General features: G+C 49.3%; 1 protein-coding gene across 3 annotated transcripts in view; it reads left to right on the top strand.

The window, feature by feature from the left end:
* Nucleotides 1–19,472, top strand: part of Fgfr2 (fibroblast growth factor receptor 2) — a 106,014-nt gene that overhangs the window by 7,452 nt on the left and 79,090 nt on the right. For 2 of the 3 annotated variants that reach the window (XM_050165829.1, XM_050165830.1), the window contains exons 3-4: nt 16,311–16,577; nt 17,689–17,766. The exons of the other annotated variant lie outside the window; for it this stretch is intronic. In XM_050165829.1, coding sequence (XP_050021786.1) covers nt 16,311–16,577; nt 17,689–17,766 — 345 coding nt within the window. The remainder of the gene's footprint in view (nt 1–16,310; nt 16,578–17,688; nt 17,767–19,472) is intronic. 3 annotated transcript variants of the gene reach the window in all.

The following is a 19,472-nucleotide window of genomic DNA, read 5'->3' as shown; positions in this document are numbered from 1 at the left end:
TGTGGTCAAGCTTGATTACTGCCAGTCTGGTCCTTACTTCCAGATTCCCCCTGACATTGTCACCTGCTCTGGTTAATTAAGTCATTGTTGACATTAAGGGAATCTGTTTACTCCCAGCCCAGTAGGAGCTAAAATAAAAGGGCTTTTCCAACCCCAAACCCTTAATTACTTTCCCACCCTCTCTGCAAAGTGAAATTTTGCAAAGGGACAACCCGGGGTGGGGGTGGGGGTGGGGGAGAGTAATTTGCATGCCTTGAAAAGAAACCACTAGTTCTGGCACAGTCTTCTGGGGTGTAGGGGTGAGGGCCATGCTGCCCTGGATTCAGGTGAGCAGAGATGTTGAGTGTGAGGGACCAGTCTAAGTCAGATTTTCCCAGGGTAGGGTTAGTCTTCGCCCGAGAGTACCCTATGTGCTGTTGTCTCAGCCCTCCACATTTGGTTGCTAGCTCAGAGAAGAGAAAAAGAGGTACCGGCGTGATGCAAGTGGCTGATTTAAAATAAGTCTGTGTTTCCTATTCTCTGCACTGTTCTTCCTCAGTATGAGTGTGAATATTTAAGAGTTGACCGTAACTTGATAGCTCGCCGAGGAACAAGGGCTTATTCTTGGTCAATTAAAGCAAATGCAGGCACATGCTGTTAAACATACAAAGGAGTACACATTCTTCATTAGTATATAACATATTTCACAATGCGTGGACAAAGAACTGTGTTTAATATTACTTCTGGAGCAAAAATCTGGCAAGCCTAGAAAATTGGCATTTATATAACTTTTTCTTGCTGGCTTCCGCTGATCCAAATAGAGCAAGGCTTTGTGTGTGTGTGTGTGTGTGTGTGTGTGTGTGTGTGTCTGTGCTGTTTATTTATTTCAGTAGTTAAAAGATTGATCATCTACTTTAAAAAAAAAAATAGCCTCCCGCCTCTACTTCCCAGCCAGCACTAAAGATCTGTGGTTGTTGTAGTTTCAAGATTTACTTTGTAATTGTTTGGATTGAATGCCCGTATGTGTATTTCTGTGTGGGTGTGTGTGCACGAGTGTAGGTGCCCGTGGAGCACGAGGTTTCGGATGCCCTGGAGTTGGGTCTGAAGGGGAATGTAAGCCCTCTGCAAGGGTGGCAATGTTCATAACCACTGAGCCATCTCTTCTGCTCCAAGATCTTTCAAAGTTGGTTCTGTTTGTTTGTTTGTTTGTTTGTTTCTGCTGATGGTGAGAATTCAAATAGCCAGGCATTCCAATATGAGATGTTTCCAATATCAGATTTAATGAATAATTACATGGTTATGAAATAACTGGGGTGGTGTTTAAACAGGAAGGGGATGTTTAGCGTTCACATTCTCTGTGGAGGGCATGCAGTAGCCCTTACTTGCAGACGGTTTGGCTACTTCCAAGTCCCTCTCATCAGGGTCTGCCTTTCTCTTTCCCATTTCTGATCCAATCCCTGGCAAGTTGGATCTAGCAGGGTCTCTTGGCTTGGTCAGAAGCTCAGGAGTTATTTTGGGGGGAGGGGGCGCTGCAGGCTGTTTTACAGATAATTATGGGTTTCCTGTGCAGAAATGTCCCTGTAGGGGCTGAGACGATGACTCCATGATTAAGAGCACTTCCTGCTTTTGCAGAGGACCAGTGTTGGGTCCCCCAACACCCACAGGGTACTGCTCTTAATTGTCTTTATTTCTAGCTCCAGGGGGATCGGATGCCTCTGACATACCTTTGCTTGCACATGTTCTTTTTACACACGTGTTTCCCTTGCCCTTACTGTTAGCAAAACCTATGAGTGGTGTTCAAAGGTTCAGTAGTGGTCTCTTCATATACAGTTGATGAGCCAGGTGGTAGTGGCTTCAACTCACTTGGGAGGCAGAGGCAGGCTGATCTCTGAGTTTGAGGCCAGCCTGGTTTACAGAGTGATTTCCAGGACAGCCAGGGCTACACAGAGAAACCCTGTCTTAAAAAAAAAAAAAAACAACAACAACAACACACACACACATACATACACACACAATTGGAGAAAGCTTGGAGTTTTGTTTTTGCAAAAGTGTATTCAACCATCAGGATTAACTGTGATTGTTCTTTTGTACTGATGGTTTGTTTTTGGAGGATCTCACTACTAACCCAGACTGGCCTGGAATTTGCCCTGTGGCCCAGGTTGGCCTAGAATTATCAGTCCTCCTGTCTCAGCTTCCAGGCCCAGTCGTCTTTCATCCTTGAGGAGCTTGTGTCTCAATTTTCAGTAAGTTTGGAAAACTTGCACTATTTTTTTTACGGTGTGTTTATTTTTATGTGCATAAGTGTTTTGCCTGCATGTATTTATATGTACCATGTATGTGTCTGCTGCTTGTCGAGGCCAGAAGAGGACATCCAGTCCTCTAGAACTTGAGTTCCAGATGGTTATGGGTTGCCATGTGGGTTCTGAAAATAGAACCAATGGTCTTCATCACTGAGCCATGTCTTCAGCCCTGTGATTAAATCTGGAATGTGCTGCCCGCTCGCTTGTGGCCACCATAAGTAACGATGTCCTTTGTGGGCTTTTTTACATTACGAGCATAGAAGAAAATCCACTGCTTGCCTTTGTCTGGGCCAAGTCAGGGAGCTAAGCTGTCACATACCCTCTCTTTTATTTATTTTTTTTAAACAATTTTTTGTTTTGTTTTGTTTTGTTTTCGAGACAGGCTTTCTCTGTGGTTTTGGAGCCTGTCCTGGAACTAGCTCTTGTAGACCAGGCTGGTCTCGAACTCACAGAGATCCGCCTGCCTCTGCCTCCCGAGTGCTGGGATTAACCACCGCCCGCCTTTTTAAACATTTTTATGTGTGTTGGTGTGAAGGTGTCAGATCCCCTGGAGCTGGAGTTACAGACAGTTGTGAACTGCCATGTGGGTGCTAGGAATTGAACCCTGGTCCCCTAGAAAAGCAGTCAGTGCTCCCAAACCCTGAGCCATCTCTCCAACCCCAACATATCCTCTCCTTTAATTTCTTATCCAACTAAAGAAGCATGAAGCCCAAGTCCTTTCTGGACAGAATGTGCACACAGAGTTTCAAGCTATGGTGAGCGTGTTTTATGGAGATGTTAAAAGTTGCTCCTAAGGGGAGTGCCCATAGGTTGGGGAGTGAGAGCCAGGCCGGCATGTTTATTCCCGTTATTTATGTAGCGCCTTTCCCGAAACATCTCAATCCTGAGTGCTAGCTAAATAAACTCATAAATTCCATGATTGTTCCCTAACCCTGGAATTTCTTTTATTACACAGTAGGCTGTTGTAACACCTGATAGTTTACAAACACTATTCTTTCCCACGTGGGACCACACTTTAAAGGTAACTAGACCCTGGAAATGGCTGACTTGCTGTGTCCGGTACTGATGAGATCTGCGGCCGGAGAGCTTTGTAAAACTTATTCTCTTTGGACTCCCTTCAGGTTCACGTCAAGAGTTGACAGTTGGCTAGCCCTAGAGTCATGTGGCTTGCTTCAGGGCGCCTCTTTCCTGCTCCTCCCCAGGCCTGTGGATTTTCCACTACGACTGTTGTTTAACTGGTTGTAGCTGTAGCAGGCACACCGCTGGATATATGACCTGTATGGAGAGATGCTCAGATTAAAGACCAAGGAGTCCTGATTCAACATTTGACTCTTAGAATTTTCAATAGAGCCAAGGGGGGCTGGTTTGAATAGTGTGTGACCTGCTTTCTGGAGGTGTATTCTTAGAGGAAATTGCCCTTGGGAGCTGAGTTTGAATGTCTCTACTATCTTCTTGACCTCAGCCAAGAGAGATAACCCCTCTGAAACACCAAGATAATATCTCTCTAAATTGTGCAGATTGGGTGCAAACTGGACTGCAGTTCCTGGCTAGGCGCAGGTGCTCGGCAAGCCCTGGTTTCTTCCCACCCCACACCCTCCATCAAAGTAAATAGAACCCATATTTCAAAGACCTCGTAAGATGCCTGCCTTGTAATCTATAATGATAAATGGTGAATTTACAGACATTTAAATAGAAAAGAACGTTAGACCTTCCTCTAGCCTACTCCTTTTGCCCTCTTGGACTTTTATGAGCCCCCTGGAGTTTAGACATGTGACCCTTCTGCTGCTTCCAATTCAAGTGTTTGAGGTTGACATTTTTTTTCTTTCTTTTTTAAGAAAGTCAATTGTAGCCTCACAGTACATAGTGAGAACACGCCATGAGGCATGCTGTATTCTGGCAGGAGAGTCTTCGGTATGAGGTTTCTAAAGGATCCATATAGGCCCAGCGAAGGATGGTGGAGAGGTTGTTGTGGGCTTGGATGGGTGTGCTGTAGTGTGTTCTCTCTGTGCAGGCCAGTGAGGAGCCTGCCCCCAGAGCAGGTGGCGATTGCCTTTTGCCACCGTCTCCTGTGATGTCTTCCTCCCTAGCCTGCTAGAGTGGCTAGGTACCAGGCTTCCAGTCTGACCGCGATGGGATCCAGAGTGGTGGCGGAACAGAGCAGTGATCTGCGTGGCTCCTCTAGCAGAATCCACGAGGGCTCAGGTTCAGGGTGAGATCATGCCCTTCAGCTCCGTTCTTGGGATACTGATGGTTGCCATGAGGATGGATGAGGTCATGTTCTTCGTTCCTTGCCATAATCATGGTGAAGGTGACGATGATGGGAGAAGCCTGGCATTTATTAAGTACCCGTGGTGTCCCAGATGTACTAGGTACCTTGACATCTTGTCCTTTGCCCACTAAACAAGCAGACCCCAGGCATCCCATTTCGTGAATAAAATCACTGTAGTTCTCGGAGATGCTGTGATTTCTGAACAACTTCACAGTGAGTACGTACCTAGGCTTTAGGTGAATGTATTGGTGGAAGATGGATTTCACAGCTGATTCCTCCTTCCTCAGCAAGAGGCGATTTGGTGGAGTGCTGGGCACCCCTCTTGTTTTTTCCTTACCCCCTACTTTGATCATTAAACTTCAAGGACTGGTTAGCGGATTCTGTTTCTGCTTCAAGGACCCACACCCCTTTCTTAAGTCATTCTGAGAAGAGTTTCAGGCAGTGAAAAGTTTCCACCAATTAGAGTCTATGATTCTTTTGTAATGGCCTCTGATGATATGTATGGAATTGATTGGAGGGCTACCCTCTGTTGCTGGGGGGACCAGTGGAAGACTGCACAGAGTCCTGGATGGTGACTTACGCTGAGTTAATGGACTCGGGACAGGAAGGACATTCCTGCTCTTGCTCATTTGCTCCTCAGCCACCCCCAGATTTTCCTTGCCCCCTGTACCCTGAAGGTCTGCTTCAGATCCCGCCAAACCTTAGCTTGGTTGGGTTGCCATCCTGCTAGCATCTCCAGCTTTTCTTCCAGGCATTTCTGCCCTGCGACCAGGTGGGAAATCAAAGGCCCACCTGCACAAGACTTCCGGGACTCCTTCCGGCTGTGGTTATGGAAATGATAGGTGTGGGGGCCCTTTCAATGTCACAGAGGTTAGGGACTCCCCACTCTTTTATCCACCTTCTGCCTCTCCTCCTCTCCCCCAAGGGAAAAAAAGAAAAAAATTCCAAAAACTCAAGGCTGGAAGCCAAGACACCCACTCCTCCTCCAACTTTGGCCGAGAAGGGTGTCCCTAGGGGCAGAAGAAGCCAGGAAATGAAGCTTGTTTTTTTTTTTTTAAAAAAAGCAAGCAAAGTTCACTTTGGTGGGGCTTGGAAAAAAAAAATAGTGCACCCTGGTCCCAGACAGGTGTGGAGATGAGGGGCACTGGCCAGGACACAGATGTCACTGTGCAGTGAGTTGGGGATGCTCAGGCCTGCAGGTCGGAAGTGAGGCATGGTCACTGTTGACATAAAGGTAGCGAGGCAGTTTTCCCTCAGAACTACACAGTCCTTGAGTACAGTGGCCGCCTCCCAAGCCAGCAGGGAGATGATGCTATAGATGTGCATTTCCAGGCTCAGGGTAATTAATAACCTTGGAGTCAGTTTCCCGACTTCTTGGTTAATTGGTTGAGCTAGGGTCTCATGTAACCCTTGAGCTACGCAGCTGAGAATGCCCTTGAAGTTCTGATTCTCCTGTCCCCACCCCCTGAGTGCTGGGATTACAAGCTTGCGAACCACCACGTCCAGTTCCCATCTTATCTTTGCTGTGGGAAGGTGTTTCCCCTCGAAGGGGTGGCCAGTCTGAGGAGGCTGCGCCCATGGTGCAGCTGGGTTATTTTGTTTGCTCCTTGATGTCCATTTCCTGGCACTTCATCTCTCTGATTGGTTTCTTGCCCAGTCATCATGGAGGCCAGGAAAGCCCTGCTGATCGTGGGCAGAGTGGTTGACGGTTCCTTCCTTGCCTGGCACAGTGACACACCTTGTCCTCAGGAAGCCACAGTGTTTGGGCGCCTTGCCCGGATCTCCTAGACCCAGTGGTGAATCCCGAAGGTAGCCACTCTTCAGATTTGTTTGCTTTCTGAAAGCCTCCCCTCCAGGCAAATTTGAGGTCTGTAAGGCAGGAGAGAAAGGTTAACCATGGTGGTGCCATCTTAATTAGAAACTTCAAGCAAATGTGGGTTTCAGCCCTCCTGGATAGACTCCCCAGAGCCTTGCGTTTTGCTACAAAACACTGCAGAAAAGGGATCCTTAAGGCTCTGGCCTGCCTTTCTCAGTCCTGCAGCCCAGCGTCTCCTCCTGCTTCCAGGCAGGCCCCAGCTAGCTGAGCCCCAGCAACAGGATCAAACCCATCCCAAGAAAGAAGGCCATCTGTTTCTCAGCCTCCAGTTGCTGGCCCTTCGTCTGAATTGGCCGGGATGCTGCAGAGGGGACTGGTCCTGGGGACACATCTGCAGCCTCTGAATGGTGTTGTAACTAGGGTCCTGCTGGGAAAAGAAAGGCCAAGCCCTTTAAATAAACGAGCTGAACAATATCCCGCCACCGCCCCCCAAAGGTCTGGAGTCAGAGAAGCCAGAGGCAGCCTGCCCTCTAGGGCTAACTCTTAACCCTGCTTTTTGTAGCCAGGCCACTTTTAAACTATTCTTTTATTCAGAAAGTACTTACCAGGCGGAGGAGGGAGGCCCTGCTCTGCACAGGGAAAATGTCACATAGGATTTGGGCATCGATCTGCCCCTTAAGGGAATTAGAGGGCAAATATCTCCACTTGAGTGGATACCACTTATTGGATGTTTATCTCAGAGTCAGAGAGGCAAGCTTGTTCCAGGTGCAGCTTTGAAAGAGCCACAGGCAACATGAGGTCCCAGCGAACTGGTCTCTGGAATGTAGTTCCGCCTGGGGAACACCTGCCAATTACCCCAGCTCATCGCTAGCAGGCCCTCAAGCTGTAGCTGACTTAGGCACCATGATTCTTGGGCCTGTCGCCTGTCTGGTGTCGGGAGGCCTCATCCCTAGCATCTGGGCGGCTATGATAACAGCCTGCTGGCGTCTTTGGCTGTAGGTACTTCCTACAGGTTGTGACCTGGTGTGCGTATTCATTGAATGGATGAATAGTAGGTGTGTGTGTGTGTGTGTGTGTGTGTGTATGTATATGTATGTGTGTGTACAAGCACATGTATGTTTTGCGTTTGTGTGCAGGTTAGAAGGTGACCTCAGTTGCTTTTCCTCTGGTATTGTTGATGTTGTCCACCTTGGTTTTAGTGACAGGGTCTCTCACTGACCTGGAATTCACCATATAGACTAAGATAGATGTATCTGTCTTTGCCCTCTCACTAAACTAGCTTTTTTTTTTTTTTTTTTTAAATGTGGGTTTTGGGGAATCAAAGTCATGCTTGCAAAGTTAGCACCTTACCTACTGAGCCACCCCCTTCACAGCCCCCGAAGGTACAATAGACTGTATGTCTTTGGCTCACTAGCGGGTATGAGATGTGGCCTGGGTGAGGAGAAACCTCCCGAGACCTTCAGATGTTTAGTTCCACTTGAGAACCTTGCAGGAATTCCCATGCAGGGAAGCAGCATACGTAAGAGATGACAGATTTGTTCGTTCGAGAGAAAACCCTGGTTTGGAATCAGAGGAATGCAAGTGGATATTCCCACAGGGCTGCGTAAATCCTCAGCTGATTCGTTGGCTGACCTGCTACAATCAGGTTGTGACCCATGCACCCAAGCCCCAGGTGGCCCCTGGCCAGTGCAGGCAGGGCTGCAGGTAGAGCGCTTGCCCTCCCATACAGAGAGTACTTTCTCTCAGTGTGCTCTCTACATCAGGGCGTGGGAGGGACTTCCCTTGGACTCTCTGTGTGCTGCCTTTTGCCAGCAGCTGGCCTTGCTGGTGTCTCAGCCGCAGGGTGCTGTTCAAGGTGACCACAGCGGCAGGCCCCTGGTCTGGTACAAAAGGTTTCTGAACTGGCTGTGCTATCCTCCTCTGAGAGATTGACCCTGGAAGGGGTCCTTTTGCAGGATAAACCAAGGTCCTTGCATTTGTTTCCCCTCCCCCCATCTTCTCAGAATCTCTCCAGGAGACTATTGGGTAAGGGGTGAATGCATTTGCCTGTTGCGCATACTACACGGATAAAACAAAGGCTGTGACGTCATGGAGAGAGGTAATGGCATTTGTCATAGTAGGAATCAGGAAATCTCATAGAGGTGACATTTGGGTTGGATTTTGAAAGCTGCATAGGAGCCTTTCTGGTGGAGTGGCAGTTTGGGGACAGGGGACAGTATACCCTCTGGATGAATGAGGGGAGGAGGGAGGAAGGAATGTGGGACCCGGGAAATGTTGTAAATTAATTTTGCAGAGAGACAAGTCAGTAGACCTTAAGACTGTGCACTGTAGAGTAGATATATTCCATTCAGACCTTTGCCTCGTTAGACCTCCTTACCCCCATTCCTTCATGTAGCTACAGGGACCATAGGCCTGCTCCCACAGCTGAGATTCACCAATGTTGCCTGGTGGCATTTGTCTGTGGATCCAGCCCTAGGTGGTAAGGTTTCCAGAACAACACATCCCAAGGAGTCCTGCAGACCTTAGGGAGTCCGTGCTTTCTCTGCAAGTGTGCCTTTGGGACACAGGGGACCTGGGTCTGGCTAGCCAGATTGGATACAGACTCCTCTTTGTACCGTTGAGCCACCAGCTCTAAATGCTTTGACATAACTTGTAATGCCAGTTTCTACTTCCTGGGTGCTGTGGAATCCCATGGCCGAGTTCCTTGGGATATACTCTCTGAACAAAAGGCTCCATTTTGCAGTTCTTGCTCAAGCAAAGCATCAATAGTTAGAAGATTTGTGTGGACTGTGCTGGTTTGATTTCTACATAGCCCAGTGGGAATTTCAACTTGTGTCAATGAATGAATTGAGCACATATGCTGTGACCAGGACTGAAATCATCGCTTTGTCACTTGGCCAGTATCATCACATGTTAGCGTGGGGTAGGGGAGGGGCTGCAGATGGAGAAGGAGTGAAACTGAGAGTCCAGGTATTGGGCGGCACAGTGACTCAGTCTCCGGCAAGGGCCTTCTTAGGCTCCTCTGCCCCTTTTATATTTTCATTTTCTCCTGGGCTTAGCATAATTTCTTTCAAACACAGAGGGCCGCTCACCCTGTTTCTCAAAGCCAAACCTAAATTACGAGGGGCGTGCCTCAATACGTCATGTGTAATTGCTCCCATATTGGAAGCATTTACTTCTTACTGGTCCTCTCAGATGGGGCCGCTTGAACTGGCCCAGAGTTTCTGGGGCTGTCAGGCTACCGTGGCTTAGGTAGCTATTAGTGGGGGTGACGCAGACACAACACAAGGCTTTTGCAGTCCCAGCGTGTGTCTGAATAGGCACTCCAGCTATCGGTTGTAAACTGAAAGCCTTGGCAGTCCGTTCAACTTTCTGCTCTCCCCAGCCTTTATATCTCTTTCCTCCCCTCCCCCCATTTTTTATGCAACAATATTTCTTTAGGTAGAGAACTTCCATCTTGGTCCTGTGTGGGTGTTGACCCCCTCCTCTCTTTAAGAATGAATTGTACCAAGGCCTTATAAGGCCTGAGTTTGATATAAGGATTTGCAAGTTGGTTCTTGTCAAGGGGACGCTCTGAATCAGCAGGAGCTGCAGAGCCAGCTCTGGGATGTCACCTTTGTGTCTAAGGACAGGCCTCCAGGCTGGTTCTTTCTGACTCCACCCAAGGACCTTTGCCCTTATACTGAACTCTGGTGCCAGCTCCATACTAACCATGCCTTGCAAAAAAAAATGTACAGATGGGGCTCCTCCAAGGTCCCAATGCTGCCACATGTCACAGGCTTCTAAAATCCTAGGTGGGCATGCCTGGTGTCACTTGCCCTGCTTTCTGGACGCCTTTGGCGTTGACTTGCGGTTACAAAGAACATTTCAGGTTCCGTACACTGTTCTGTGGCCAGTGAACACAACTCACCAGGACGGTGGGGAGGGCACTACTACAGGGCATCTTTGTGGTCTGGAGGGCAGAGTGGGCCAACTCACTGCTGCTCGCCTGTCACAAACCTGGTGTCCTGTGACTTTGCAGTGACATTTGGCAGCTTGATTCCCATTCTCCGTCAAGTCTTTTGGCAGTCCTGTGTCTGTGGTGTTTATTTGTCTTGTACTGGATGGCGCGGTCTGGGAGAGCACCGGGCCATGTTGTTGTCCTCTGCCGCAGTGTTCTTGTGCCGCCCTGATGGTCTAGAGGGGTGCCGGAAGGTGGCTGGGGACAGTTGAGCTGGGCAGCCCACTCCCCTGACAGGACACGCCTATGTGACCGCCTGTTCTCCACCTCCACCCCTTTCCCCTGCATCCCCTCTGCCCTTTTCTCCCCATCTCCCCCTTTTCCTCTTCAAGGTGAATCTGTTCCAATCTCCTTTTCTCTCCCTTCTAGAGGAATGTGTTTTGGGATCAGATACCCTGATCCCAAAGTTGAGGCTGCTTGGGGTACCCGCTGTATCATTAACTCCGATCTAGTCTCTGGAAGTGGAGTCGCCCTGAGGACACCCTAGAAGTGGCTTGGTGTGTGAAATATGTCCCAGGGGCAGTCTGCAGAGGTGTCTCCTCCTCCCTGAGTGGTGAGAATCTGCCATGCCTTCTGCAGGAGATGATTGGCCAAGGCAGGACTTGGGCTCCCATCTGTTCTCTGTTTGCACTTGGGCGCCATTTCAGAAACCACACGGGAGAAGTTTATAGGCAAACATTATAAAAAGTGACAGTCTGAAGTGCTGCTATCGCTGGCTTGGCAACAGAAAGCATTACCTGAAGCAGCTTCTCGTTTCTAGCCGCCCTAGCTGTTTGGGAGCCTCAAGACGACCACCCTGTTGGTGCTGAGGGAGAAGTCCATCCGTGTCCTGTGTGGTTCCTCATTTCCAGCCTCATCTACTCCCTGCAGGGTCCCTTCCTACAGTGGCCCACATGCAAGTCAACCCACTCTGCTTGGTTATAGGAGGGTAAACACAAGTTGCCATTGGTGACATCCAGGTAGTTCCCACCCAGAGGCCATGACCTACCTGGTTCTGCAGAAGGACTTGGGGGATTAAGAAGATTCTGCCTCAGTTTCTTTTCACCTGAGTCAGAAGCCCCTTATTTCAAAACCCCTGTTGCCTTCCAAAGCATAGTGACTTGAGGGGTGTCTTGCACAGGAAGGAGGCTCATGGCAGGGTGAGGCCATAGATGTGCTTTTTTTTGCTGGCTGTGAACACATTCTGTAGCCTAGGTAATCCTTGAACTTACTCTGAAGCCAATATAGGTTTTGACTGTACAACTCTCCTAACCCAGCCTCTTACATGCTCACCCAGTACCACCGTGCCCCAACACTGTTGGTATTTACGTTATTGATTTTTGATGCCGTGAAGAACCTTCTTTTTACCCCCCTCCCTCCGACTATCAGAGTAGTCAACTCACTGAAAACACACGTACTTACTACCCAGCTCACTGCTGGCGTGTCTCAAGAGGTCAGGGCTGTGGCAGAAACACAGGAGAAAGCCTCCAGCCACTGTGGTGTTTGTAGCAGGTAGAAACAGCTGAGTGGGTCCCTCCCAGAAAGTACACATGTCACCTTGTTTGCTCAGAGAGTTTGGGTAACAATGACAGTGTATGGCCTAGCTCCTGTGTGTCTTTCCAAGTTTCCATTTAATTATGAAAACTGTATGAGAGACTTTTGGTCTGTGGAAACTTCCGAAAGAGCATTTGCTGTCAAGAGAAGTAGCTTCTGGAACTTTCTGCCCGTTGTGCTGTGGAGCGTGCAGAGGAGGGAGCTTGGAAGGGAGTGCTCTGAGGAGAAGGGAACGAGCAGTAAGCCATGCATGGCATCAGAAATGTTGAGTCCAGGAAATGTTGATATTGCTATAAAAGGGACTGTTTGGATTTCCCAGGGAGTTCCTTGCCCTATGTCAATTGTCACGTGTTCCACAGAGCAGCTTGGCCGAGTCAGGCAAGAAGCGGCCCGTGTCAGAAGGCCGCCTGAGTGGGAAAGTCAGGTGGAGGGTGGTAAGCGCGGTGTCTTTGGGGTCTCGGCCTCTTGTCAGACACTGTGAGGTGATTATGGCGTAGAGTTAGGTAATACTGCAGGACTCTAGGAAGCAAGTGTTGTGTGAGTAGCCAGCCCTGAAGCTCCCTGAAGGATTTGGGCACAGAAGAGAAGTCTTCTGCTCTCAAATGAGTCTCCAGGGTCAAGCAGGAGCAGGATGGCTTCTTCCCAGGATGCCTCTCGGGTCCCATGTTCTTAGTAGCCTGGTCCATGATGCATGTCATATGTGTTCCATTTGCGGGGACCTACCACCTGGATCACTGGGAACACTGGATGGCCTGGGATGCCATGGGTTTGGCTTTTCTCCCTCTTTATTATGTCTCTGCCCATGTCTCTATCATGGTAGTGTCCTTCTCTATTATCTCTTCCCTCCCTCTGCAGTGTTTGACCTTCTCCTTCTCTTTCCCTCTCTCCTTTGCTTTTATTCACCCATCCCCCCTCCTTGTTAGGATACCCGAGGAGGAGGTAGCATGGCTAACTACCAATACTGCCGCCCCCTATGTGCGTCTTCTTGTGAAAAGGCCATTGCAGAGGCAGGAGGAGTTGTGCTTTCTGCCTGATCCAAGGCGGTTGCCTTGGAGGAGGCCTTGACGTTAGAATGCCTTGATTTCATAGATACTTATCTTTCTTACGGTTTGCAGACGATACTTTTTTACTATCTCAGAAGTCAGTCATCTTCCGGGGAAGCCAGAGAGATCCCACCAGAAATCAGACCCCATTTTGAGCACGACAGGCTGTCCCCACCATTCACTGAGATGCGAGCCCACCCGTGAAGTCTTGAGATAAAGCCCAGTGGTTTCCGCCTTCCTCTCTGAACACAGCATAGTGCAGTCATGGCGAACACCTTCAGCTTTAGAAGACCAGTGTGATAACTGACATCAGCTCGTGGGTTGTGGCTGCAGGATCAGGTTCACAGTGGGTGGCTCCTCGGTGCCTTCCATACAATGCCTGGATATTCTTGTATCTTGGGGCCCTGTGGCCGAGAGGCTCTGCAGGGCAGAGAGGAAATGGACTCAGGTGTCCTCCTGCACCCCGGGCATGGCCCCTTTACTAAACATCAGTGTTCTGCCCTACCTGAGAGCCCCCCTCATCCCGCGTTTCTCATGGCAGAGCTAGAAATGGTGGTGCAGGATGGTCAGATTCGTCCAGCGTGGTCCGGTGGCGCAGTCTGAATTCAGCAAGTCTGGAGCCTTTGTGGAGGAAGGGCTTCTCAGTGGCTAGGGTAACCATTAGAACCCTGTTATTTTCTAATGTTGCTTGAATCTTTCATTCAGAGATGCTGGGACTAGAGGGGCAGATGGTATGAGAGTTGGGGTCAAATTGAACCCCTCTTTCCATATTTCTCTTCCTTGCTCTTAAAAAACTATAAACCCTTTATTTTACTTCTTGTTATTATTGTCATTATTGTTGTGTGTGTATGATGTATGGGCACGTGTGCCAGGTTGTGTATATGGAGTTCAGAGTGCAGTTCTGTGGAGTCAGTTTTCTCCTCTCTTTCCACTTTTTCATGGGTTTTGAGGACCAGTTTTGGCTTGAGGCAAGCATGCCTTCATCCTCTGAGCCATCTTGCCAGACCTGCCTCTCCCTCATTCTGTTAGCTGCTCAGTTCAGCTGTCTCTTGGTTTAAGCAGGCCTGAGACCTGACCTGAGAACCTTCCAATGGAACTCTCAACAGCTTTCAAGCTTGGCTTTGTGTGTTCCCTGTCAGCACACAGGGTGGCTGCTTCTCCCATCACCTCCAGCAGCAGAAGCTGGAACACCTTCTGTGAGGGCAACACTGTGGATGCTTGGGGCTTGCAAGCCAGGAGATCTCTTTTGCAACGACTCCTCCAGTCTGCCCTTGTAACACAAAAGCAATCCCAGACCATACACACCCGAAGGGGTACAGCACTGTTTGGCGAAGTCTTTGTTTACCAAAGCAAGTGGCTGGCTTGGCCCTGGGGCCATGCTCTGCTGGCTTCTGCAGGCAGCCCACGGGGCCTTCACCCACCATCTCCACGTGGACTGCTACCAGGTACCTCCCCCTAAGACCACCTCACACCCTTCATGTTTCCTGTGAATTTTCTGTTTGCTTTCATTTGCCCCACTCCAGGGGAAGGTCCACCAGGGCAGGAACTCCACTTTATCTCCTGCCGCTTCCTGACCATACAGAACAAACCTTGGCCTGAGATAGGTGTTCTCCAAACTGGGCGAGTGAGAGAAGCGAGCCTTGGAAACCTTACCTGGCTGTCAGCTGGGGCTTGCTTTCTGCTCCCCCGCCCCCGTGTGTGTGTGTGTGTGTGTGTGTGTGTGTGTGTGTGTGTGTGTGTGTGTGTGTGTGTGTTTGGGGGGGGGTGTTCTATCTTTCATCAACTCCTGCTTCCTTTTCCTCAGGTGGGTTTCCCTCTCTGTATTCACGCGCTGTTTAACGCCTGTGCCCCTCTTGGCTCGCGTGCATTTGGAGGGGATTCCCCGTGAAAAGCCTCGGGCCCCTTGCGTTGGCTGCTGCTGCACTGCTGCTATTTCTTGGACCAGATGTTTATTAAATAGTGAGGCTAAGGCATGAATGGACTGCATTTTAGTCATGTGGGAGATTTGTTCTTTTGAGTGGGCTCTGGGAAGAATAACTGCCTTGTGATGTTGCTACCCAGATCTGGAATCGTCCCGGAGTGGACGGAAAGCATTGTGTTTTCCGGGCTTGGGACCCTGGGTACCACTCACAGATCTCACGGGGAGCACGAAAGCTTACTTCATGGACCCTCAGGGTCACTCTGTCCCTGAGGAAGGCCAGTGGTCTCACCCCACCCTACTTCTTTGAGGACTGTGTTGGTGTTCAATATGGCTTCCTTCTCTGTGTATGTCAAAGGTGCCCCAAGGTGGGGATGGGAATGGGGCATGACGGACTATCAGAATTGAGTTTCCGTCTGGGATTTGAAGGTTTCCTCAGGAAGTCAGGACATTCGTAGGCAATGTGTCTACTCTGGTAGTTTTGGGGGGCAGGCAGACGGACTTTAGAGTGGGAGAGACCTCTTTTATATCCAGCCAGGTGACTGATATGGGGTGGTGGATCATGGAGGGCCATGATTAATCTGGGCATCAGAGGAGTGGGAGGGAGGATGTTGTATTCATAGGAAAGAGGAGGCTGAGGAGGCCAGGGACTGGGGCAGGATGAATCTGGCTTTGCTAGTATCACGAGGCGTGGACAATGTAGGTAGTATCCTTATCCAAAAGCTGATTTACAAAAGTCATTCGTTGTCACGGATCCACTCCTTTTCTCTCTTTTGATTTTAAAAGCACTAGGCATTTGTCATTTTGAGAAAGACAGCGTCCGTCTCCCAGCTCACCCAGGACAGAGCCAGCTCAGTACTGATGAGACCCTGAGCGCTAATAATAATGAGTAAGCCAACAGTTGCCGCTTTCCAAATGGCCAAGAGTTTTGCAGATGAGTCTGTTTGCCCTTGAATTTGAGATATTTCTCATTGAAAAACAGGCTAAGTGAGACACAAATAAGTCGTTAAGTCAATCAGAGAGAGAGAGAGAGAGAGAGAGAGAGAGAGAGAGAGAGCGAGCAAGAGAGCACGCGAGCATTATCACACACACTGTCATGTTGAATGACTAGCTTGGCAATCCCCTTTAAACTTTTCTCGTGGATTCTCCTTCTCCTCTGGGCGCGGTTGTTTTTTAAAGCCCTATATACAGTATGTAGAAACAAACCAACACAGGACAGCTTCTGCTGGCTGCGTCTGTGGCCGTGGTTTCCAGGGCTGTCAGTTAAGTCTGAGTGGGGGCTGCTTCCCGGCTTCGGGGGTGTGGTGAGAGCTGGGCGCCTCCTGAGGCCATTTGTACAGCAAGAACAGTGTCTCCTGGGAAAGAGCTGGCCTCCACTGACCTTTGTTGGACCTTCTCTCCTCTCCCTCCTTCCCATCTGCCTCTGTCTTCTCTCTCCCACCTGTTCTGCAGAGCCACCAACCAAATACCAAATCTCCCAACCAGAATCGTACGCGGTCGCCCCCGGGGACTCGCTAGAGTTGCGCTGCCTGTTGAAAGATGCCGCGGGGATCAGTTGGACTAAGGATGGGGTGCGCTTGGGGCCCAGCAATAGGACAGTGCTTATTGGGGAGTACTTGCAGATAAAAGGAGCCACACCTAGAGACTCCGGCCTCTATGCCTGTACTGCAGCTAGCACGGTAGACAGTGACACTTGGTACTTCATGGTGAATGTCACAGGTGAGTTGGCTTGCAAGGGTGACGCGCTCTGTCTCTTCTGTGGTTGTTCTCTGATTGAAAAAAAATCGTTATTATTTTCGGCCAAGTGAAATCACAGTGAGCTATACTCATTGACTGCCAGGCACATACAGCGTCAGTTTGCTATTCATTCGAGACAAGGTCTTCCTTTGTTGCCCAGGCTGGACTTGAGCTCCTAGACTCACATCAGCTCCCTGTCCCATCCTCCCTGTCCCCGCTCCCCCCAGATGAGCTCAGGCCACAGACATAAACTACTATGCCTGGCTGATCTGTTCCTGAAATTCCTCACTGGAACCTGGTGTACCACAGATGTCTCAAGTGACAGAGATAGTCCAAAGCAGAGCACACAGTCTCCTTCACCCCATACACCCCAGCATTCTTGGCATTTACAGTATACACTTGAACTATGGGAATCCAGATTTCGGTTCCTTTATCACACTCTGAATGTCTCTCCTGTTATTTCCTTCCATGTAGTGAAGGGGATGGATAGCAGCAGGCCTCCTCCGTGGCCCGCTGGGAATTCTCCTTCAGAATGTTAGTTAGCAATCAGAAGGCCCTCAAAGGAATCTGAGTTTTGTGAGGGAGTTATTTCTATCTTGAAGGGAGCCCCAAATGCTGAAAAAGGGAAATAAAACCAATGTTTGGCTAGTATGGAGTCAAAATTTGTCGGGGCTGGAGAAGTGACTCAGTTGGGAGCACTGGCTGCTCTGAATTGAATCCAGGGGTCCCGGGTTCAATTCTCAGTACCCACATGGCAGCTCACAACTGTCTGTTTCAAGGGATCCAACACCCTCACACAGACTGTGTGCAAGCACAACACCAATGCACATGAAAGAAAAAAATAAATATTTCAAAATTTTTAAAAAATGGAAAGGGATTTGAACAGTTTTTGAAGCTCAGTCCACCCTAGTTTTAGAGTGGGTTTAGAAAGGAGAAAACCCTGAGTCACTGAGACCCTCAAGCCACTAAAGTCTCTGACACTCCTCCTGGGCTCTTGGGCACCCGGTTGGGCGCTCTCTGAGCAGCGTGCAGCCGCAGGTGATGGTGACTTACTTCTGCAAACACATCCATGGATATGTTCTTTTGAATGCAGATGCCATCTCGTCCGGAGATGACGAGGACGACACAGATAGCTCCGAAGACTTTGTCAGTGAGAACAGGAACAACCAGAGTAAGTAACCTGCCTCCAGAGGTCCCCGAGAGAGGAGTGACGAGGGGAGCCCTCACCTGTCTTCTGTCGAGTCTTCCGAACCGCTGCGCTGTGTCCCTTGGCCCTCACACCCCCCTCCTCCACTATGTCTGCTGTCCCTGTTTTCCAACTTGAGAATAAACTGTGTTTCTGTCCACCTCTCGCCACTTGTCCTTTCTTCTTGTGTCAACAGCTCTCTTCCAAACACTCGTTCCGTCTGTGGTTTTACTCTCTTCTTCCGTCTCCTGGTGTTCGTAGGACTTGTGGCCATCTTGGTTTTCTTCGTAACTCCCATCATGCCTTTCCTGACTGGGGGGGGGGTTGACTCTCCTCCCTCCCTGGAGTATCTCACTGCTACTACTGATGTATCATATCCATTTATGGAGACAAGGTCTCAACTTTGTTGCTCGGGCTGGACTTGAACTCCTGGGCTTGTGCGATCCTTTCATGAGCCTCTCGGGTAGTGGGGCCCACAGGTGTGAGCCACCTTGCCTGACTGATCTATTTTGGAAAGTCCTCCTAGGGCCTGGGGGCGGCTTTGTGGTTGGAGGTCCGAGCTGTTCCTTATACATGGTGTATAGTTTAACAAAATTGTCTGATCCAGAATATGAGCGTTCTGAGGCTGAGAGACCCTAGCCTTTGCAACGTTGCCTCTTGCTGAGGAGAAGAAAGGATGCTTTACCTTGAGGATGGTGATGAGAAAGGAAGGAATGGCATGTACTCCAGTTAGAGAGAGCGAAGGGGAGCGTGTGCTCCAGTTAGAGAGAGCGAAGGGGAGCTTGTGCTCAGAAGGCTCAGTGCTTGGGAATGTTTGTTCCACAAAGAAGCAGAACACAGAATCGGTGACGTTCTCCAGGCAGGGCTGGATTGTTTCGAAGAGGGCAGGTTTTTTGTTTTTGTTTTGCCCCCCCCCTCCCCATGCCTGTTGTATTCAGCATTATTCTGAAAGGATTTTTTTTTTCATCACAAGTGAATTCAATGAGTCATGAATAGCAGCAGTTTGTTATTAAAATGAACCCGTGGCCTTAAAACTGTGTGTTTAGGGCTGGCGATGTACCTTGATTGGTGAAGTGCTGACCCTCGCATGTGCGAAGGCCTGCTCGCAACCCCCAGCACTACATGACCGAGCACAGTGGTACCTGCTTGTAGTCTCAGCTCCAGAGGTGGAGGCAAGAGGATCAGAAAGAAAGAGGGTAGGATTAGAATGGCTCACAGCAAAATTAAGAGATTACCCACATACTTCTCCTGGCCCCAAGTGTAGCGTCTCCTGTTGTCAACAACACTTGAGACCTCCGAAGAGCCCACCTCAGCTCAGCCTGGAGTCCAAGGTCTGTGATCATCAGGGTTCATTGTAGGCCCTGGGACTGGGAATAATATGTCTCTAGCATTGTGCTCTCACCCAAATTTTACTGTCCTAAACTTGCTGGGCATCACTTATATACACCACACACACACACACACACACACACACACACACACACGCCCAGCTCTTAGCCACCATCCATCTTTCCATAACTTTGCCTGTTCAGAAATATCATATATTAGATTCATCTACCATCTAGGATTTTCAGATTGGCACCGTCCCCCTAGTGCTATGCATTACATTTTTTTCTGAATTTTCCGTAAATTCAGCTATTTTTTTCCTTAGTACTGAATGTTATCTGTATGTGCAAAGTTTTTGTATCCCT

Source organism: Alexandromys fortis, unplaced genomic scaffold, assembly GCF_014885135.2.
Source record: "Alexandromys fortis isolate MF-2015 unplaced genomic scaffold, M_Fortis_MF-2015_v1.1 scaffold_146, whole genome shotgun sequence".
NCBI lineage: Eukaryota > Metazoa > Chordata > Mammalia > Rodentia > Cricetidae > Alexandromys > Alexandromys fortis.
The sequence above is the reverse complement of the archived record's forward strand: the minus strand, read 5'-3'. Positions and strand labels throughout refer to the sequence as shown.